This window comes from Oreochromis niloticus, linkage group LG22 (assembly GCF_001858045.2).
Source record: "Oreochromis niloticus isolate F11D_XX linkage group LG22, O_niloticus_UMD_NMBU, whole genome shotgun sequence".
NCBI classification, from domain to species: domain Eukaryota; kingdom Metazoa; phylum Chordata; class Actinopteri; order Cichliformes; family Cichlidae; genus Oreochromis; species Oreochromis niloticus.
This window is the reverse complement of record NC_031985.2, coordinates 16,390,554-16,413,779: the sequence shown is the minus strand read 5'-3', so window position 1 is coordinate 16,413,779 and position 23,226 is coordinate 16,390,554. Positions and strand designations below refer to the sequence as shown.

General features: G+C 41.6%; 1 protein-coding gene across 4 annotated transcripts in view; it reads left to right on the top strand.

Annotated features, from left to right (window-relative positions):
• LOC100693099 (RNA-binding motif, single-stranded-interacting protein 3) overlaps nt 1-23,226 on the top strand; it is a 293,155-nt gene that overhangs the window by 121,428 nt on the left and 148,501 nt on the right. For all 4 annotated transcript variants that reach the window (XM_025902108.1, XM_013275898.3, XM_025902109.1 and 1 more), the window contains 2 exons: nt 4,098-4,255; nt 19,205-19,263. In XM_025902108.1, the coding sequence (XP_025757893.1) occupies nt 4,098-4,255; nt 19,205-19,263 (217 nt within the window). The remainder of the gene's footprint in view (nt 1-4,097; nt 4,256-19,204; nt 19,264-23,226) is intronic.

Below are 23,226 nucleotides of genomic sequence, written 5' to 3'. Positions count from 1 at the left end.
CAATTTTGTTATACACTACACAAACATGCATGTGACGCAATGAGCAAAGCAGGTTTAAGCCTTTTATAAGTCTATCAGTGGTTTAAAAAAAAGCATATAGCTGTGGTTTGGGGGAAAAATGCATTGTCCTTGTGTGGGTGTGTGAATATACATCACAACGCCATGCGCCTAGATTTATCATCCTCACTTAATACACTCATAAACATTCCCTGGCGTGTCACAGAGGCTGTGAACCCCCCTCCACGACTGGCTCGGTAAATTGGGCCTGTGTAAACCATTTTGCCTGTCTAAAATACAGTGCAGCAAATTGAAATCCCCAGTAAGCCTCTGTAGCGGCATGTCACAGCTGGGTAGGGAGGAGGGAGAACGGAGGTTTTTCTCATTTACCACCTGGAGGTTTTTGAAGTGTCATAACCAGCGGTTTTCTCACACCCTTCTATTTCACTCTAATTCTTTCTACCTTGCTTTATTTTTATTTTTCCCATCCTTTTTTTTTTTCCCCGTGAGTCTTCTGTTCCCTCCCCTTTTTGGTAAATTACTCTTTGCCGAGTGCTATACTCAGTCCTCATCATTCTGACACATGAGGCTAGTATTTAATATATTTGAGAAGCCTGATCTGGCAGGCTGACAGACCAAGGGTAAACAGGAGTCATGAAACTGTCCGGCAAGAAAAACAAGCCTGGATATTAACCTCTAGTGCAGCGACCAGCAGAAGCCAAGAGGGAACTGGATATAAAACAAAGAGTTTGAAACATTTTGGTGCTCTGTGTGTGTGGGTGTCTGTGCGCCTGCTTGTGTGCTGCAGAGACAACCAGTTGTGTCCAGCATTGTCTTTCCCATGCATTTAAAAGTTCACATACTGCCCCAAGATTAAACAGAAACCATACTTAAATTACATGTATGGATCCTGCACAGCACAGAAAGCTGATATTAGGATCGTCTTCATAGAAGAATGATGGGGTTACTTGAGTAATGATTAGATTTGAGGATCTCTCGCGGAGCTTTTTCCATTTTGTTTTTACTCAACATATCAAAACTTTTACCACATTCTTCCAGATATAAAATAAAAGTAGTAAGTATTTTTAAAAATCTGCCATTAAATCCACCCTGACCCACCACCCACCGCATAGTCAACCATTCCTTTGAGGCCTTTAGCACAGACTGCGTTCTTCATCCCAGGGGATTCCCGCTGCCTTTTTTCCTTTCCTACTGGATACCTTTGCATGCTGCCTTTTAACCCATCCCTGTAAGTATTAGACTGGTTTTGACCCTCCATGCCTGACTGTGTAAGATTTCAGCTTCTGACCTTAAAAAGAAAAATGAAAGCAAATCGATAGGGCGGGACACATGAATTCCAAAGACCAGCATGTAAGCCAAGCCTGGAGCCCGAGAAGGACAGTCAGGGCTGTGTGTATCACCATGGGGGCTAACAAAGAAGGGGGGGGGGGAGCCTGAGAAAGCGAGAGAGGGGCTATTAATTAACACTGAACGCTGAAAGAGGTTCTGTCTAGTGTCTCTCGTTTGTGCTGCGAATTTGTTGGAGTCACACAGTGTGGTAATTACCATGTGTGTATTTTAAACTGCAAGGGAAAAATCTAACGAGTGGACGGGGGGAACCTAAGGTGAAAGCCTCAAAGTCAAGGCTTGGACTGCAGCTGTGCATTTGAGTGAGAGAAAACAAGTCCCACAGAGCACTCAAGAGATTAAGATTCTTCTATACTGCCACAGCGTGGAAACTTGAATGACCGGAGACTAGTTTGGCTTTTTTCATTCAAGCCCGTGCAACCAAGACTACCAGAACAGTGCGAGGCAAGGTGGGGGGCGGGATGGGGGAGGTTTAGGGAAACTTGTGTCTGTGGTGATCGGACCTGTGTGCTTGAAACTTGGATTTAAATTTCAAACTTGGACCTCGACTCCCTAAATGTACAAAGTCATTCTGATGGTTATCATTCGTAGACCTGAAACAGTAGTTGTTTTCACTTTAATATTAAAGCTTTAATATTAACGCACTGTAGATGACTGTTACGAAAAAGGTTGTTTCTGTGTTACCATGTGGCGCATGTGTGTGTCTGTGAGTGTGAGCGTATGCACAGCGGCCGACATGTGTACAGTGTGGGTGAGTCCAGCACAGTGAGTGGCTGCCCATCAGTTCCACTAAGCTCAGCGTGGTAATTGGCCGTCTATTGATGGACGTGGCTCCCTCTTCACGCTCCAGGGACCCCGGCTCTTTGTCTGAGGAGTGGGAGGCGACACGCTGGCATGGCACACACGCTTAAAATAGCACATCAAATCAGCCATGCTCCGCCAGTCGCTGCTAACGTGTGGGGCAGATTGGAGGGCTAATGGTGTGTGTGTGTCTGTGTGCGTGTAGGTGTATGTGCGTGAATATGTGGGGGTTTTTTACAGCATGGTATGAGGTCTTGAGCTTCTCTCTAGGGAAGATAAGGGTTAACGTGGTTAACTGGAGCTGGTGGTGGTATTTAGTCATGTCCCCCTCTTTCCCTGACCATTTTTCTCTCCTCAGTTTCATTCATCACTCACTCACTTTATTGCAGTGTTGTTTCTTTCGCTCTTCTTCCGTCTCACTTCCTTCCTCGCTCTCTTTTAGTGTTTCTTCCTCGCTTTTTGTCTCTGTTCATGCCCACAGGGCCCCGGCTCTCTCTCTGTCACTATGTGCAGTGTCCCTGCAATAGAGATATAAATGGGCTGTGAGCGGGGGGCCCTGACTCCCTATACCATAAATCTATGCTAACAGCACAACAAGCACGTAAGGAAAGCAGGGGATGGGAAAGGCAAGGAGAAAAAAACAAATGGAGGGGTTGGGGCATCACAGTTCTAATACATTTTGAATACATTTTGTGAGATGGAGATTAAACTGAAAATTTCATTCATATTGAGATGCTTATAAAATAGGCTGTACTGGATTATTGCATCAGGATCTCACACCCTCTGAGGTGTAAATTGTTTCGCAGTGTAATGAAATTGGTTTTGAGGGTATTAGTAGAAAGCAGGAAGTTGCCATCATTTAAAACTGTTCATAAGCTGCTAGGAGCCTCGTGAACTCTAATATCAGAGAGTCACCTTGGTGAAATGTTTATTTAAGATGCAAAATGAAGAAATGTTTGTCCCCTCGACTCCAGTTGCATATGCGCAAAAAGCCCAGAAAGTTGCAAAACCAGATATAATCTATTGCTTTATTAAGCACGAAGGTGACAAAAGTTTGAAAGAAGCGAAGCACTTTTTCTGTCATCGTGTAGACCTTCACGTAGAGAAATAAAAAGATGTTTTCCTCGCAGTATTATTATTTGAGGCTAAGGTTGCTTTCTTGAAACTTTCACTTGCGTTCTCCTGGGTTTTCATCTCGTAGTGACCCTGCTCGCTTCTCCTCGCCGCTTCACGGCTGCCCCAAAATGTCTCGTCTCACGATTGCGGGGACATTGTGCTGGCAGTGCCTGCTGTTTCTTCAAATGAAACATTTTGAACTCTCTCTCTCACATTTTCTGCTCCTGTCTAAGAAATGTTTTCACACCTCACTTCTCATTGTCTTTTAAAGCTGCTGTAAACATCAGAACAGTAGGATTACGGCTGGATGATGTGTCAAAATTTTCCAGTCGGCCACCCTCAGTCCAACAACCAATGATCACACACATGCATTTTAAAAAAAAAAAAACAATCCCCTGTTGAAAAAAGAGAAACTTTGCTGTGTGGTTGTTTTTATTCATTGGTTTTTACTGGCAACAGCTGAACACCTTGAAATGCATTTTGCCATCTCTCTTTAATAATGACATGCAGGAGGTCACTCTCTTAGTTTCTTTATAAATTTTGGGGAGGCCAGAAGTTTCAAAGAGAGGGACTCGCACACAGTAACATGAATACGAATCCATACCAGCTGCTAAAATGAGAACCTGAGAAGCTTTGACAGAGACATCCCCCACTAAGGTTGCCATCACTTCCCCATTCCTTTAAGCAAATACGTGTTTGCTGCCATATTCTTGTTCATAATCATGCTCGGAGGATCTTTAAACGCTTTGACTCTGCCTGCTGTCTTAAAATGAAGCCTTGTATGACCTTGCTTTCTCTTTACCTTCTCTTTCCAGCAGCCCTATGCTCCACCCCCTCATCCCATGGCTCCTCCCAGCCCCAGCACCAACAGCTGCAGCCAGGGAGGGGCGGAGCAGCTGAGTAAGACCAACCTGTACATTCGAGGCCTGCCACCTGGGACCACCGACCAGGATCTCATCAAACTCTGCCAACCGTGAGTACTGGGAACGATTGTCATTAAATACAATGGTTATACTGTAATTCTTGGCAATAGCATAAATATTTCATTCATTTACATAATTGTGTTCCGCTCTTGGCCATGCTGTGCTTGTCAAGCATTTATCAGAACAGGTGTACATTATAGATACAAATATGTATCCTTCGAATCTTTTACCATATGTACCATTTATAAAAACAAAACAAAAACAAAACATACCCCAGTACAAACTGGTGATTTTTGTCTTTTTTATTTTGATGGAGTCCTGCGAAGAAAACTAAGCACACATTTACTGCGTCCATAGGAATTAAGAGGCTTAGCAGCAGCCCTGATTAACTGATCACCAACAAGTGCGGCCACCTCTGTAAAAGCTGTAGTTCTGGCAGTTTGCTGGTCTGGAACATCAAGAACGGTGATTGAGAAATAATGCTTTTGTGTTGTTCTGTAACTACAGGACCTGGGCACCATGAGTTGACCATGAACTTCTCTGTACACCAAAATATTCTTGATTCAAATACGAGGCCATTTGTCTGGGAGCTAAATCTTGTCCCAAATTTGATTATTCATCAGAACAATGCTCCCAAACACTGCAGCAAATCTAAAATAAAATGCTAAAAATGGCTCCGACCTTGAGGTCCAAGTCCAGACCTCAACCTGATTAAAATTTTGTGGTTGGACCTTAAGAGAGCTGTACATGAGCAACCGTGAGAGACTGATGATGTTAAACAGAAAATGATTTATTCAAGATATTACTGCTAAAGATGATTCTACAATTTAGTGAATCACGGTGTGCGTTTAGTTTTTTGCAGGACTGCATGTGTTAATATCCCAGTTGAAACTGTCATCTTTTAAAAAGATATAATACAACATAAACATGTATAGTTATCCTGAAAGAGAATTTATACTAGCTGCAAATCCTAGACATACACCATTAGAACATGCACTAATGGCTAGCTACCAGTTATAGTTAACCTAGAATACAGGTAATTTTTCCTTAGTTTCCTGGATAATCACTCACCTGCTTAACTAGATTAAAAAATGTCTGTTTCCTCTTTTTAATGAAAAAAATATGCATGGCATCTGTGCTTTCAAGGACCTAATAACGATTCCATATCCATGTTTCTCTATGCATTTGAAAAAAATATTGTGAGATATTCAACTCGATTGTTTGTCATGTAGCAATAAATCTGATTTATATTCTAAATACAGCAAACAGTATTTTTTCACAGGATGACACATGCTTAGACCCAGGCATAGCTGGTTGATAAGCATAGCTGTGCCTGTGTACACAAATGATGCAATCAAACCAAAAAAATCACCTCTAAGAAGAAAATTACAGGCTTGAAATCGGGTCCATGCACACCCCATTAAACTGCAACCAACTCGGTGTCTTTTGGTGTCACACACACATACACACACGCGCACACACACACACACACACACAAAGGTACTCATAAAGCTCTGCCAAATGTTCTTGATAGAGGAAACACACAGACACACACACCTGCTTGCACACAGCTCAATAAGGCCTAATAAAGCCTAGATTGGACCACCTCCCCAAGGAATCACAGACCAAGACCTCATCAAGCTGTAACACACAGCCACACGGGCTTTCTTTTTCTCTGTGTCTCACACAGTCACAGACACACACACACACACACATAGACACACACAAGCAGCTTTGTTCAGCTTCATTAAACCCTTTTCACTTCTGAAATGGTGAAAAGGGGGTCAAGATCATTAATGGAGACAAGGCCGGCAGATTGTGAAATACAGGCCATGAGCGAGTCTGTCTGGTTGCATAACCTTTTCTTGGACATATTTTCAGAAATGTCCTGGTCAAACTTGGCCAATTATTCAATGATCCTTTGGAGAAAGGAACATGCTGTCCAGTGTGTTTGGTAATGCTCCCAGCAGCCATGTCATAAGTCATGCATTTATTCTTGAAACTGACCCATCGAGATTCCATTAGGCTGAGAGGCGGCCCGATAAGATTTGGAAAAGCACTCAGCATTTTGACATTGGATATCTCCTGCTTTAGCTCTTGCATTCACCCAGTTGTACAGAGTTGGACAGTTTCAATTTCATTTCTAATTCCATGTGATCTTGAATATTTTGAGCATAACTGTTTGGAAGGGCAAACCATGTCGGAGCTTATGTAAAATACCCAGGGAGCGTGCATGTTTGTGAATGTAGATTTGCATTCTAATATATAGCTTTTCTCCACTGTGTTATGAAAATCCACTGACTTTGTTACAGCTCGGATCTGCCGTGCTGTCCTCTAGTGGCTGTCCTCTCTTTAAATGCATTTACTCTGCTACCTTCTGCCTCTTTTCTTACATCTACCGTCTTTCCCACTTTGTGTATCGCCTGCCTAGAAGCCCCCAAGGTTGCCCGGGGTGTGCTGTGCCAGTGAAAATTCAATGCCACTGAAACTTTAATTAGCCAGACTGTGTTTCAGTGGCAGGCGGGTGGCAGCATTCTAGAAAAGGTCATGCGACTCTTCTGCAGTCTGCAGCACCCTGGGTCCCCCTCAGGTTTTATTCCCCCCCACATGCCCAGTCCCCCTTCAGCACAAAACACCTCCTTTCCTGGCCATCGGCCCCATCAGCTCTCCCGGGGAGCCTCTGTGTTAAGTATAAATGCTCGCTAAATTTGGCACTGCACATTTAGGAGAGTAAACTGTGGGTGACTTTCAGTCATGTTAGCCGGCCTAACCGTCGTGCTCTTATGCGTGTACACGGCATCCTGTATCGACCCTCGTGAGTGCTGGAAGTGAGACGGGTCAAAGATGATTTTTAGGTCAGCGTTTGTAGCGTCACACACAAAGCAACTCTTCCCACCCTGGTTCACATCAAGCTCAGAAGCAAACATGCTGCCGCCAAAGTGATGCATTCTTGACACCGGGCCATATCATAGCTGCTGATTGGAGGCTGCTGAATGCGCCTGACAGATGCCAGAAAAATAAATGCCTTGTGGTTTTTACCCCGTTCTTGTGAACTCTAATATTTTATTACCAAGATCCTGTCTTTGAGAGCCAGTAACCTTCATCAAGTTCTCTCTCCCAAAATTATGTTCTCATTTAAAATGCAAAAACACAGAGGGATTTAATTTTGTGATTTGCACAAATATAGAGAGTCATATAATATTCATATTTCCAAAGTGTTTAATTTACTGATTGCTGATTTAAGGGCGTATCTCTATCTTTGAAGACAACACTGTGAATTACAATATTGCAGAATGACTGTTATCTATGCAGTAAAGACCTGCAGTAAAGAGGGTTTGGGCATTGAGCAGCAGCGGCACGCTTTCTCTGTATAGTGACAGCATTGCATCGTTGTTGGTGCCATTTGTAGTTCTGTTTAGGTGATACTGGCATTCAAATGGTGACTCTACTCACCAGTGTGTTTATGCAAATGACTAGAGACGGTTACAAATATTATGTGATTTCCTTGTTCTCCCCTCAGCTCCTACTCTAAAAACCAAGACTGAAATTGCAGAGACACAAGTATACAGTTAAAAACAACTGAGGATGCGGTTATTGCAGATGCTAAAGCCAACATTTCTTTTCGTTCAGCTACCTCGTTCAACCTTTGTTGTTCCTGGGAGTAAGAATACCAAAGTTCGCACAACGGTTGGAGTTACATGCTGTTAGATTCGGGTGGGTGCTTAATCTCTGTTTTATTCAGCTGGCTCGGTGTTGGGTTCTCCACAGCCGTCAGCCTAATATATGGGTGTAGAGAAGAGGCCAAAGGAGCGGAGTGGGGATTTGTTGGCTGAACACTCTGATAGTGAGAGGCCTTCCTTTTTGCCTGGCTAGCAGAGTGGATGGATAGATGGATGAAGAAACTCGGAGAAGGAATAGCTGTTATTGTGAGAAAAATTCTTTGGCCTAACCACCAATGTTGAGGCAGTAGGCCAACCCTTAGCCCAATACCAACCAACCCAACCAGCAAAGCAAGCGCATACCCCCCCAAAATCACTTTGGGGTAAACCCGTTTAACCAGCATCCACATTTTTCTTGTTTGCGCTCTCCACCCCGGGCGATGAACAGAAAGAGAAGGAGGAGGTAGCTGAAAGAAAAGCTGAAAATAAGAAAGACAGGAATTTCTTTATGAGGTTCTACACCTGGAATAACAAGTACAAAACTAGAGGTATTTTACCTGCCAGCCAAACCCTGAACTCAAACTGCTTAAAAACAGTTTTTTCTTGTTTCTTGCCCCCTTTTCTTCCCCTATTTCTCATTTCGGTTCTCCTCACTCAATCTCAGTCCTGGCCGAACAGCTGTGCCCTCAGTTGTAGTGGGTTTCACATCCGTGGACTGGCCTGATCTCACAAATAGTCAGCCAAATCAAGAGCTAATCACCACCAATTGCTCAAATAACCTTTCTCGTGTGTGCTGAGGGAATGGTGGAGGGAGACCTACAGAGGGGAAATGGAGGGAGAGAGGCATGAGATATGCTAAGCACAGGAGGTGAGGGGGAGAGAAGGGAGGGGTGACCCTGGGACCACCTGTTTTTTATGGAGCAGAGACCCGGGCACTCAGTGCCACATTATCCAAAATGACTCTCTGAGGTCCAGTGTTGACATTAGCTGCTTAGCCATCAGAGCTTGCCTGTCCCATGGCTCCATTTCAAAAAACTGACAGAGGGGAGAATAAGTGTGACCAAGAGCTCTGCAGTCCAGCTTCAAAGTCTCAAATTTACCATCACGTCACCCGCAGTACATCTGCATTTAAGCCAGGGAAAAACACTGGCAGATATTATCTTGCCTTTTTATGTTAGGCCAATGAGTAGCAAGAATTTGCATTACAAAAAGAAACTCAAGCATCAAACAACATGGATAGCATTTCAAGGTATGTTGTCTCCAGGTTTTATAGACTCTAAAATGTCTATATTTGTATCTTTCTCCTTAATAGTCTCAGTCTTCTTAATTCAATTTTTTCCCCTTGAATTGTAAGTGTCTCTCTTCACGTTTCCACCCATCCACCTGCCTCAACTCCTGCCCCTCTTCTGCTCTGTCTTTGCCCCCAGCACACCCTCCTCGCGTCTCTCTGCAGGGTCAGGTTGTGCGTCGCTCAGGGTACAAAGAGATAGTGATGTTTAACCTCTGAAAAGCAGTGACACAACCACAGGAATGCCTAAACTACTCCTACACCTACAGCTTCAAATTGAGTAGAGGCATCTGCTATTCTTGGAACCAGAATCCTTCACACCCACTTTTTCTGTCTCTCTTCCTCTTTCTCACTATCCTCTTTCTCTCTGTAACACTCTATTCCGCCTCTCCAACTTCTTTTCCCTTTCCTTCTCGTTCGCTTGCTAACATCTCTTTATCATCTTAAACCCTCCACTTCTCTGTTCCGGCACAAGTGACACAATCATTTTACTGGCCAAGCCAATCTGGCTAAAATACTACGCCTCCTTCCTCCCTGAACATCAATTTTAGAGCGAGGGCGAGCGGAGAAGTTGATTTGGCCTTAGGCTGTATTTTTGAATTATTTATACTCCCATTACTGTATACATGACACGTAGACAGTTTTCCTATTTAGAAGCTGAAAAGATCTCCTCTTCCAGTTTTACACAACAGCTGACACTTTCGGCAGAGTTATTTTCTTAAATAGTGTTTTAGTAAGACTTTAGATTCAGATGCATTTAGGTTAACAGAAAATGCTTTCTCAAAAAATGTCTGGTTTTCTCTAGCTGCACTTCACTTCAGTTTAAGTATACCAGCAACCACAGCAACAGTGCAGTCATTGCCCGTCTCCACACGCTGCATTGCCTTTTATCTGAATCCAGCTGTACAGGGCGAGAGAGTTTTTAAGCTCCAGCAGAAGCAGCAACAGGGTCAGTTGTACAAAAAGACTGATTGACGTAAGGGACAAAACCTGAGATCTCTGGACTCTGCTTCGTGCTACCTCTTTCTTTTCTCCTTTTCCCTCTGCTGACTTTCCTTTTGAAGCAATATCTAGAAAGCAGAAGCCGCACCAGCACAGATGAGATGTGTTCATTTGTGCGTGTCAGACAGCAGTGCACGGCATGTGGGTTTGACAGGTTGGACACTTCCAAACAAACACAGGCAATTCTGCAAGGCTGGCTCTGAAGAAGGCCAGCATACGTGTGTGTGTGTGAGAGAGCTGGAGAGAGGGAGAAATGGTAACTAGCAACACTCAGGTTAATGCCTCCTGCTGCTACTTACTGTTGCCCTTGTCTGTTCTTGATGCACACTGTCAGTCAACACAAACTACCTGCTTGTTTTTTGATTTTCCCAGGCTCAGATCTGGATTTGTGCATCTGGTCTCTTTGGTGCACATTCTTTCTACTCCAGTATTTTTAACTCTCGGGCTTTGAAGAGTGCATTCAACTGAACAGGACATTAATCAAAGAGTTTAATTAGAAGTTTAATATGATAATTATGGAGGTTAAATTTACTCTTCTGCAAACACTTGCCAACCAGTTGGAGAATACATATTTTTCAATACCAGCTGGTCTTCGGTTACGTTTGCAGTAAAGTTATAAACAAGGATAATCCAGTAGAGTAGCTCTGTCCACAGCCCCCCCCCCCCCCCCCCCCCCCCCCCCACTCAAAAGTTTGCTCATTGACCTTTTGTTTCTTTAATTTAAACAAAAAAGAGTGTACAAGAATGAAACATGAAAAAGCCTCTCAATAGCACAAACCCCTGCCAAGGCAACTCACTCTCTCAGCAGTATTTTCTTATTAGGTGATAGTATTTTGTTTTCTTTGTTCTAAATAATAATGTTTTAATTATGTGGCTGTAGTTTAAATGGATTTTAATGGATTGTTAATGTGACCCCGTTCAACACCCCTACAAAGTTTCATCAGAATTTATTCAAAACTTCTTTGTATAAGATCTTTGCAGACAGAAGGATGATATGCATGCACACACCCAAACGCTGCCAAAAATATAACCTCCTTGGCAGAAGTAACTTGTCTTAACTAAAGTGTTTGATGTCCAGAGGTGGTTGACTGCCTTGAATTTAGCTTAACCTACATTTATGAATCCAAGATTACACTTGATGTGCTACCAGTTCATCACAATCTAGTGTTTTATAACTGTGCAACAACCCTTCAGAATACATCAAGTTATTTTTTGTTTGGCACTCTTAACCACTGGCTTTATACCAAAGTTTTGCACCGGCATACTCAACTACAGTCCTAAATATCTTCTCTTTTTTTTTTCGTTTTACTAAAAGTGTGTCCCCTGAGCAAAGACTTTCACACTTTACGTGCAACTTTAAAATCGCTTATACAATATTTTTTAAAATTCAAAGAACTTATTCTTTTATTCCTCTTCCTGCCGTTATAAATCAAATCTATGTGAATTACTTTTGCAAAGAACAGCAGGTAGAATTAATAAGTATCAAAGGCTGGTAAATGAATTCCATTTATCCTGAAATATATAATTTTTTGCAAAATTTTGAATTTTATGTCAATTTAATATTAGAAAAAAGGTGGGGGGATGATTATTCATGAGAAAGTTGCACAGCAAGACATAAATGGAATGCTACTGGATTCAATTCAGCATGCTGATCCAGTCTCATCCAAAATGACACAGAGTAAATTGTGGGAACAATTTTCCCAGTGGAACCTCTACGAGCTGATCTGAATTTTAAAACATTCCTTTATTGAACATCCCTTAATGTGAAAATGAATTGTTTTAAATTTAACTCTGTAACAATGAATTCTGAACACATGCTAAAACTTTTAAATTACCTCCTTTTCCTTTATAAATTACCTCACTGGCGCCCGGCAGCTTCATTTCTGCTTGCAGCTATAATCCATTCTTATTATTGAGGGAGGCGAGTAAGTTTGAATGTTTCTAATCAACTTGTCATCCATTTTAGACTTGCCAGTTCATTAAAAATAAAATCACATCAGTTACAGAAATAGGCAAAAAAGTTAAATCAGAATGGTTGATGACAGCCACTGACCACAGCGTGTGTGACCACAGCCAACTTCAGCAGATGGGTATGATGACATACGCTGGCCAAACACTTTAGTTGCTCAGTTCTGTAGAAATGAATGGACTTTATCATTATGTTGTTTTTCGTCTAACAAATTATGAAGCTCTGTTACCTTATGATGCCTGATTGTTAGATGTTGTGTACTACTTCCAGTTTGTTATTGCCCAAAGAATGTGACATTTGTAGAAGCAGGAGAAAAAAGCAAAGAAAAGAAAAGAAAAGAAAAAGCACTACAAACGGCCAAATTACCTTTCCATTCCAAGATCCTTCCCGCATTTTGAGCTGTTAAGGGTTCGATAGTAAACATTCGCCAGTTTACTGCAAACCCGCCAACAAAACTCTGGGGAATCCCAGCACCTAAAAAAAAATAAAGTAATTCTGCCAAGAAAAAGATTGACTGCTGAAGCCAGAAGAGGAATTATCCAATTTGTTGAAGCTTTTTTGATTTATCGCTTCTCATCCTTGCCAGCGCAGTGTTTTGATGTTTAAATTTTGTAGTTTTTGTTTTTCTGAATGATTTTTTTGACATTGTTTTCATTTAATAGGCGTATTGAATCAATTTTATACTGTATAGATGGAGAGGGTAAAATGCACATTGTAACTGCTTAAGGCAAAAAAAAAGAAGAAGAGTGTTGAAGCTCAACATTGCACTCACTTTGCATAAATTGGTCAGGGTTTTCATGCGTTTCCATTTAGTTCAGGGATCATGGGAAGTCACTGATGTCATTTCACTAGTGGTAGGGCTTAACAGCATTATGAGTCATGAGGGGGTTACCTTTTCCCTTCTCACTGGATCTTTATTATTTTGTGTGTCCTGTCTCTAATGTCCAATTCTAGGTGTCTGAATGTTTTCTTTTTACTTCTACATGTCTTTATTTTTATCATCCTTGAATGTTTAAATGAACGATTAGCCGTCTACATGCTCTCTTAATGCTCTTTCCTCTGGAAACTTCTCTTTTCTAAGCCTACATTAAGCCTACATTCAAACTCTTTGCCACTAGACAATCTGTCATTTTAATTTCTGCATCAGTACAGCAGCTGTACACATGTTACAAAAGGCTTAAAGAACATGACGTCGTTTTTCACACTTAGACTGCAAAACGTTACAAATAAAATATAAATATATGTAATTACAAATTCTTACATTTGGGGTGAGTTGCACCCAGACAGAGATTGAGTAGCTGTGTAGTAAATGCAAGAGCAGCAGAATTTAAGCATTTGCTTAAAATTTCTTCCCGAAAGATGCAGCATAAACAGGAGGCCTAACCTCTGAGCTGGAGATGTGTGAGCTGTGGGACACTTAAGCTGCTACAAGGGGACGGTCAAGGGCAGATGCTACATAGTGCTTGTATACAGCATGAGAGTTGTAGTGATTGTCAGTGACCGGGTAGGATGGATCCATGCTTTCATGTTGTTTACACCAGCTTCTGACCCTACCACCTGACTGTCCCAGCAGATCAGGGACCAAGAGATCAATTTTGTTGAGCCTAAAAGCATAGAGTTGCTGCCATGTGATTGGCTTATAAGATATTTGCATTATTGAGCAGCTGAGCAAGTGTACCTAACAAAGTGGCCGGTGAGTGTACATACTATTCTCTCTCGTCTTTTAATGACTCGTGTTCTCGAAGGCTTAAGTGCTCGCATGTGATATTTGCCCAAGATTTCTCGTTTTCATCTGTCATCCTCTTTATGTTTGGTTCTTTCTTACATCCTGTTTTTCCTTTTTATCTTTGATGTAAGACTAGAAAGAAGGCACGCTTCTTTCCCATCCTTTTTCTCCCTTTCTGCCCTCTCTGTGCATCTGCCGCAGTGACACCTGTCTTTTGAATTACCATCAAAGACTTAACAAAATAAAATGTGCTGTATAAAACTATATGTAATGTTGTTTTTCTCAAATAGGTGTAATTTCACGATACAGTTTGTCCATATATTCTTACTGATTACTGGAAAAAGAACAAAATAAGACGGAGAAAACAGCTTTTTTTGTAGCATCCATCCTTCTACTTGTGTTGTGTTATACTTTGCTGTTCAACTTCAAGCAGATGTTCGTCAGGCCAAATTCACAGCTGCTAAAATTTACTATGGCGGGACTCATCCTTAAAAATATGGCTGTTCAGTCAGCTGATTGTTGCCTGTTGCAGGAAATTAGTGGAGTTAATGTACTCAAATGCTGCTCTGTGCAACTCACAAGGGTACTAATATGGTATAATCATTACACATATTTAATAAGACAGTGTGCTTTTTAAGGTTAAGGAAACCCTCGAGGTAATATTTACTGCTCAGAGGAAACAGTAAATCTGGATATTGGGTGTCTCCTGCATCTGGTTTTACATGGGAAGAACCCTCACTGCTCATATTTTTTTCAGCTAGAGTATCTATATTCTAATTAATTGTGTAAAGGCCTGCAGAGATGATAAAATACAGTTACTATTCTCCATAGTGTGCCTTTGCACCTGCCCCAAGCCCCTACACATGTGCTCCAAAGGTGCTGAACAAGCCTAAAAAAAAGAGTGCTGGTGCTTTTATACTATTTTCAGCTGATTTTACTCCTTGCTTTTCCATTTTTTTGCTACTTTTTCTTTGTTCTTGATCAAACAGTGGCACCCAGTATACGCAAGTAGTGCATATGCTCAAGTCTTCATATGCATGCACAGATGGGCTATCATATGCCGTTATAGTAGCCTTCATTTGCATAGGGAAAGAAACGCATACTCACAACTCACCAAGCTTTGGTATAAAGACCAAGGGAGTGCAGATGTGAGGAGGTTGTCCCAGATCCAAGTTCAGGTTTCACCTACCTGCTATTCAAGGCACCGCTGCGTTGTGTAATCGTGCAAACACACAGTCACTTTGTAAAGTATGTCAAGAGGCAGAGGGCAAGGTCTAAGCACAACACTTGGGTGGTCCATCCACCCGTTCCTTTCCTGTGCTTTTGTACGTACCACACTGACGTGTTGTGGTTCTGGGCAGCTCTCTGCCTGCCCACGTACAGCAAAGACACACTTCACTTTCTCAGCTCTGATGACGGAAATGGAATACGCCTGGATCCTTTCATCCAGCAAGAGCGAGAAGAAAGAAAGAAATGCCGTTCTGGGATGTCTCATGCACATGCAGCTGCCCTCTAAAAAAAAAAAAATGTAGCTCAGCTTCAATTTTATCACATTTCCAGTGCCTAGACAGCTGTCGAACGAATGACATGTTTTACATCAACCACAATTTGTACATTTTCATCAGCCTAAAATAGCTCATAAAGCCTTTGTTTTATAGGCAGTTTTATTTCTGGTGTCTCTTTTTCTTGGGGTTGATCCGATGTTGCATCAGAATGATTGCCATTGTATTTCTATTAGGAAGAAGGAGGAGGAAGAGAGACAAAAGGAGAGAAATAAGGATACAGTACAGGAAAGAGAAATGGTAGATGGTAGAGAGACATTAAGACAGAAAGAGAACAAGTAAGAGGAGAAGATTTGTAAGGAGGGGGGGAGGGCCGAAGGCCAGCAGAGTCAGAGATAAGAGGCTGCAAGAGTGATTGAAATAGGATTAGTGGAGACAGGCTCTGCATCCCGGCCGCAGCATCACAGTGTTAAACCTGCGCCTCACAGGGACTGCCTCTGTCACATCAAAGCCTCCCCAGGCTTGCCTGGCAGAGAGGCGAAGGAGCCTCCAGCAGGGTCATCCACAGCCCCAGCCACACACACACACACACACACACACACACGTGCCACATATATGACCATACTGATCACATTCTTCATCCATTTCCAATATGTTTCCATTATGGGCCTGAAGCTGGCTCCTTCCTTCTTGCCTTTTCATCTCCCCGCAGTATCTTTGTGGCGTGTATTTGGACCGCGGATAGGATCCATTGATGAGCCATCTTTAACATTTAATGAGGCAAGCAGTGATGAGTTGGCATTGGAAAGCTACTGTCTCCTGCTTCCCCAGAGTCCAAACAAAGTTTTAATGAGAACTTTCCCCCAATTTGTGCCAAAAGCACAGAGCTTTTTAACTGCTTCCCAGACTGAAAGCATACAAAAATTTTCACGCAAGTACTGAAGGAGGGCAGACACCTAAGTGCACATGAACAAATAACAATCGCTTTCATATACTGTAGTGTTTGGCGGTAAATCAGCACAAAATCAGTGCTATGACGTAAGAATGAATATAATCGCTGGTGAGGCTGGGCGAGTAATAGGCTCTCAGTGACTAGCAGAGTCCATCGCCAGTTTTTTATTTTTGGGGTTTAAGTTTTGCTCCTTTAGTGTTTAATTCAGTCAAAAAAAAAAAAAAAAAAAAATCACCTGTAAAATAGTAGAAACAGCAATAGGACCTGGCAGCTGGTGTTAGACACATTCTTATTCCGCTGAAATATTCCTTTCGCAAAGGGCAGTGACTAAATTACAGTTAAGATGTCTTTAGTGACTAGTTACGATTTAATATTAACTAGAGCTGTAAAGAAAACCAATAATTCATATTTGAGAACTAGACTAAAGCTCTCCATGTGGTTTCACATCCTTATTATTTCAGCACGTGTTACCCCCGCCTTCAGCAGGTGCTAAACTGACTGAGGGTAGCTGGGAAATTTTGACACATTGCCCAACTTTAATCTGTGATTTGATTATGTGGTTATTGACATGCTATGTCTTGAATGTTTATTTAATGTTCTAGTTTAGTTAAACGTTAGGCGTTTTTTAATTTTGAAGATGTTTGCCGTCGTTAAACGATTCAAATGACTTGAAATGTATTAGTTGAACACAAAGGTAATTCCCACCTACTTCCTTTATCAATACTTAATTATTAAATCTAAATTTGTATCTTTAATGTGCTACAAAATTACTTACAGCATGATATCAGCTTTGTAGCTCAGCAAATGCTGAAGGCACTTGCCCCAGCTCTCCACATTCACTAATCAAGTGAAAACTCCTTGTTCCATGTTCATCTTGTGTGCTTGTGCTTGAGAGTGTCTCGGTATGATCAAACGCTGCACCTTAGTCCCACTCTGTTGCAGTAGATTATGAATCCCTATGGCTAAAATGGCCTGTTTATCTGCTGAAGAGAGACAATCCACTGATTGGTGAGTGCTGTCGCTCTGTGTGTTTGTATGCGTGTATGTGTGTGTGGGTGTACTCGTGTGGTATCTGTATTAGTGTGTGCGAGCTGGTAGTTTTCCTCTCGGAGCTCATCAGTTCATATCCACCACCCATCCCACCGCAGCATGCAATAAATAGAGTCTCCGCCACTCGTTGAGAAATGGCACAATTATCCCCTGCTGGTGAAATATGGGCCGGGATGCACCACTGCTTCTTTCCTACAGAATATGTGTGTGTGTATGTAAGTGTGTGTGCACAGATGCAGCGATGAGGGTGGCTGTTTTTTGTCCTTTGTTATAGTCTTTGTGATGTGCTTTTGACATACAGGGATTTGTTCTCACTTATATATCAGCACACATGCATGCATGTAGTATATCTCCGCATGTAGATTGGTGCACACAGTGTACTTAGAGAGCAGCTCACAGTGCACCATATAGCAGTTTTAGCTGAGACAAGCAGATAGAAGATCTCGCTGTCTGTCAGTCAGGAAGGTCAGTCCTTCTATTTCAAAAAATTCCTTGCAAGCCACTTTGCATATAGACCCGTGGAATAAAGAAATACAATATATTTTTGCTTTTGCATGGAGCTGCATCAGTGACATGTAAGCTTATAAGCATACCGTAGGTGTCTTTATGCAGTCCTACTCCTTTGGCAATTTCAACTTTTGTATTGGATTTTCAGAGGTCCAAATAGGCTCCAGCATCATACACGTTTTATACTTTTTATGAATAAGTTATATCACAAATTCCAGTTACAGAATCTGCCAGAATACGGGGAGTCTAGAATTTATTCACTCATTTACAAACATAGCGGTAAAATATGGGTATTTTCTTGGGTTCTATCTTTCTGAAAGGGAGATCTGAGACGATAGATACACCAAAGACCCGAATTATTATGACAATTCCTGCCGATTGTGTTGTTTGCACTTGTTTAGAAGCTCAAGGTGCCCCTGAATTAGCTAGACCCAAGAATCTAGACAATATTTTAATATTAAATGTACTTTTTTTTTAGTTAATTTAAAGTTAAATGAAACATTACATTATCAGAGACCTTTCCTGTCTTCACTCTCTTCATTATGAAAGGATGCCTGTTTGGCTGTAGCAATTAAATTAATTTGTATTACTTGTGCCAATTGTGTTTATTTCTTATTAACCAACTCAAAACATGACTTTTAAATCATTTAACACCACTTACAATTTGGCATTTAGTGTTTTTTTCCCCTGTTTTCCTGCAGTGGAGTATTTCCCTACAGTTTTTTAAAATTGTAACGTATTCGGTAGAGCTGCTCTGAGGGGCCCAGTGGTGTATGTTCATTCACTCTGAAGTCGGCACACAGTTAGCTTAACATAAAGAACAGAAGCAGGAGGGGCTACTGCACTGTACTGTCTTTGTCTGAAGGTTACATCATATCCCTACCAGCTCCTCTAAAGCTCATTAAGACGTATCATTATCCCTTTGAGTCACCTTTGATTTAAATATGTTCGCTTTATAGTTTTTAGATTTCAAATAAATTCATTAGCAACACATGGATTTTACTTTACACCAAAAGAGCAACCTTTAGGACCGTTTATTGCACTTGCATGCTTTTAGACCTTTTAAAATGTTCAGTGACTCTCTGAAATGCCAAAGGGCTGCCCATTCATTTCAAGTCAGCCATACACATAATTTTATTAACCTCGAGTGATTTCTCTTCCCAGTGGCTTTTGACATTTCTGTGACTTTGCAAATTGCTCGTTGTAACTAAATGGCAGAGTATAGAAAATAAGGCAAATATATTAACCACAGGTTGGTAATTCAAATGAACTGTCCCACCAGGCGAAGGTCCTGTGGGATATTACGAGTGTAAAATGCTAAATTTGATTTCTCTGTCTTTACAGATATGGGAAAATAGTGTCAACCAAGGCCATTCTGGATAAGAACACTAACCAGTGCAAAGGTAAGTGGCTAGTTTTTTCTGCCTTGTTTAAGTGCTTGACTATCACTCTGTGGGTGTCCTGTCACAGGAGCAGCAGTCCAAACCTTTTTGTTAATTCAGATATCAGCCGAGAAAGGTGCACACGGTAAATCAGTGATCTGGTGAGAAAAGGGATCTGGGTAAACATCTTGCTCTTAGAGGCGCTGGCCTGCTTCAGAGGATGATTAGGAAGGGAGCCACACTCTTAGCCTTTTCCTATCTCTTCCTCGATTTCCTGCTTTGTCGTACGGATGACAATCATTTGGAAAGGGTGTTTCCATTAGTGTCCGCGCAGTAATGCACATGAAATAATGACATTACTGGCTCATTTGAAATTGTTTCTGGGGCACACATACTACACACAATTACATGCTTGAACATACGCAGCCAATTAGAGGGCTAACAAGCAAGCAAAGATTAGATAAACTTCAGTTATTATCTTTGTCAAACTCATCTTCTCAGAACCTTGGTCAGCTGCCTTGCATGGCTGAAAATACTTTTTGAGGAATCAATTTTTTAATGATGAGGACCAGTGAAGTCTTAAGTGAAGAAATTGTGAAAGAGAAGAGAATATAGAGGGATGAGGGAGGGGAAAGAAAAAAAAAAAGATTAGTGTGCTACTTGCCCCGAGGTGTCTGGCAGCACTGTTTAAGAGCTATTGAAGTTCCATCAATACTTTTAATTGCTTTTTGTGGTTTCCCGGGCTCTGAAGTGTGGCCTTTCAAGGTGAAGCTGCCTTCTTAACCCTGCTACACACATGAGTATATCCTGCTGGGCATGCTCTGGGTCAAAATGTTGAGGAAAAGAACCTTTGCCTTTTAGAGGATAGGGAAAAAAAGGCTGATTATCTTGGCAGGTCCTTTTTGTGAGTTCGCCTGGTCATTAAAGACAACACTTGGATGCCTGTTAGTAGCAAGGATACAGGTCACAGGACACAGAACAGAGTGGATTAGAGGGGACAGCGAGAGGTATAAAAAGAGGTGAGACAAACATCTTTGAATCTTCCTGGGTTGCGAATAAAAGAAATTAGATGTTTAGTGTTGTCCGTGTCCGGCTGACCTGAGTTATGTTCAACACTAAAAAAAAAAAAAATCATCCCAGCTTAGCACTGTGTTTTGTGGGAGACAGCATTTCCCATAACTCACCTTCCTGGAATGCAGGCCTGCTGAGATGCCAAAAAGCAAATATAAGCAGACTTATTTTATGAGTGGAAAGGATGGTCCTGGTCTACACCCAGTCACAGAGAGGTAGATGGATACAGGAGAGATGTGACGAAGGGGAAGAAGAGTGTGAGGACCAAAGGCTTAGTAACCTTGAAGAGAAAATTACAGTTCTCTAGTGTTTGAAAGGCAAATTGAGGTGAGGCAAAGCTGCACAAGAACAGGATTTCTGCTGTTTTTTGCTCCCCATTCCTACTTGGGTATCTCTCCCAGTATCTGTTGTATTCAGTTTTATATATATATCTATGTCAAATTACAACGTGCATGATCTTAGTGCGCTTGAACACCAAGACCTTTTATTAAAAGTGGTACTTTTTAAATACATAGATATTTATGTATTACAAATGCATTTCTTTTAAATATAATTTATTTTATTACATATTTATTTATTGATACTGTCATTTACTTATTTCTTTTATGTGCAATGGAAAATCTAAACCCATAGGATGCCGTGCTGGCAACCTGTTGAGGGTGCACCTCACCTGTGACAGCTCTAACCTCTCCATAACCCTGACTTGGACAAGCATTTAAGAAAATGGGATGGGATAGAATGGCAAAATGCATAACTATTTTTTTTGGAGTGCAGCAGTTCAGCAGATTTTCTTTGATCAAATACTTGGCGATGGTAGGGACAAGCATCTCCTGAAAGGTGAGCAGCTATCAAAGCGCAAGCGATCCAGGCAGGTGCACTGAAGCCCGATGGGCTGGCGTCCGCTCCTCGTAACAAATCGAAATCGGCACACAGCCCCGATCTGGTCACGGCTTGTTTCCATTCATCTGACCCCCTGTATCTGACACTTGTTTAAATGTCAGGATGGTGGCTTACCTTCACTGTGCTACCATCACGCAGCCGTCTCTCTCTCTCTCTCTCTCCTGTCTGTTCTCCTTCTCCATCTCCTCTTCCCTCTTTTGTGTTATTTGTCTTTAGCTCAGCTCAGTGAGTGCACTGCCAAAACCATGTGAAAAATGGGCTAGAGAAGAGGTCAGTCATCTCTGAGAGAGTGCTATTAAGAGAGAATCAGCCATTGGAAAACCAAGGTAGTAACAGACCTTGTATTTGCTGACTAACGTTTGGGTGTTTATATTTTGTCAAAGAGAAAAAATGTTCTTCATAACAGTCTAAAATAATGATGCTTTTGTATATACTGTACAAAGCATTGCAGAGACTAATGACTAATTTATCACTTAATTAACAAAGACTTTAGATTAGTTACCACTGGATTGTTTACACTGATAAAAAAAATGGCTCAAATGGCAGAGTTACCTGCTCATATGGCGAAAAACTTTAAAACGACTCAACCTTTTGAGAGCTCAGCGCTGTATGTTAAGCTCCCAACTGTAGGCACTTAAAATATGTAATTTCTAAAAATGAAAGTATGAACCAGTAAAGATGATGATGGTGATGTAGATGATAGTGACTTGTGTGTCCAGCACATCGACAGATGTTCTAATGGATTGAGATCCGGGAAGCTTGGAGGCTAAGTCAGTGCCTTAAACCTTTTATTGTGCTCCTCAAACCATTCCTGAATCATTTTTGCGTTATGGCAGGGTCCATGATCCTGCTGAAAGAGGCCACAGCCATTACAGAATACCATTCCCATGAAAGGGTGTACATGCTCTGGAGCAGTGTTTCCCAACCTTTTGGAGCCACGGCACATATTTCACATTAGAAAAATCACACGGCACACCACCAAACAAAAAATGTCACAAAAAACATATTGATAATTTTTCCCCACGTACCAGGCATAGTGGAATTGGTTCGGTTTGTCACCAGTATAGCTTTTTTGCTTCCTTCTGACCACTACTCATGCTAGAGCCTTCATCTGGGTCGGAATTTTCTCCAGGACAGGTCAGATTGACTACTTTTTCTTTCAAATATTGCTTTATTACTATTACGCGCTGCATTGTCTCACTCACAGCATGACAATAATGTAATTTCTTCTTGGTCTTCTTCTGTTTTACTGGCAGTTGGCAACCCGTTTAATCAGAGCAGGTAGTTGTACCGCCCTCTAGTGGAAGAGAATGTAATTGTTTTGCCCGTTACTCACGCCCGTCGCTAACCAGGTGGAACCAGATAGTCTTCCACGGCACACCTGATCATTTCTCACGGCACAGTGGTTGGAAAACACTGCTCTAGAACAATGCTTAGGGAGGTGGTATATGTCAAAGTAATATCCACATGGATGGCAGAACCCAAGGTCTCCCAGTAGAACATTGCCCAAGCCATTACACTGCCCCTGCTGACTTACCTTCTTCCCATAGTGCACCCTGGTGCCAAGTGTTTCCTAGGTAACCGACGCACCCTGACATCATCTAGCCATCACGATTTGTCCCTTGTGCAGTGCGCTTAAATCTTTGTTTTCCTGTTCTTCCTGCTTCTAACACATCAACTTTGAGGACAAAATGTTCACTTGCTCCCTAATATATCCCACCCACTAACAGGTGCTGCAATGAAGAAATAATCAGGGTTATTCACTTCACTTGTCAGTGGTCATAATGTTATGCCTGATTGGTGTACACTGATGACTGGGAAAAGTTTGGTGGGTGAGCTGCTAATGATGCACGGATTTATTCACAAACCTCCATAATGACAAGCTCAAATAAGCAGGTCACAAGCAAGTAGCCTCAATAAGAATACTAGTAATCTCTTAACAACACAGACGCAGTGCTTCCCGTTAATACCCCTCAGGAAAAGTGGTTTTGGGCACTCAGTTTTTCTCTTATC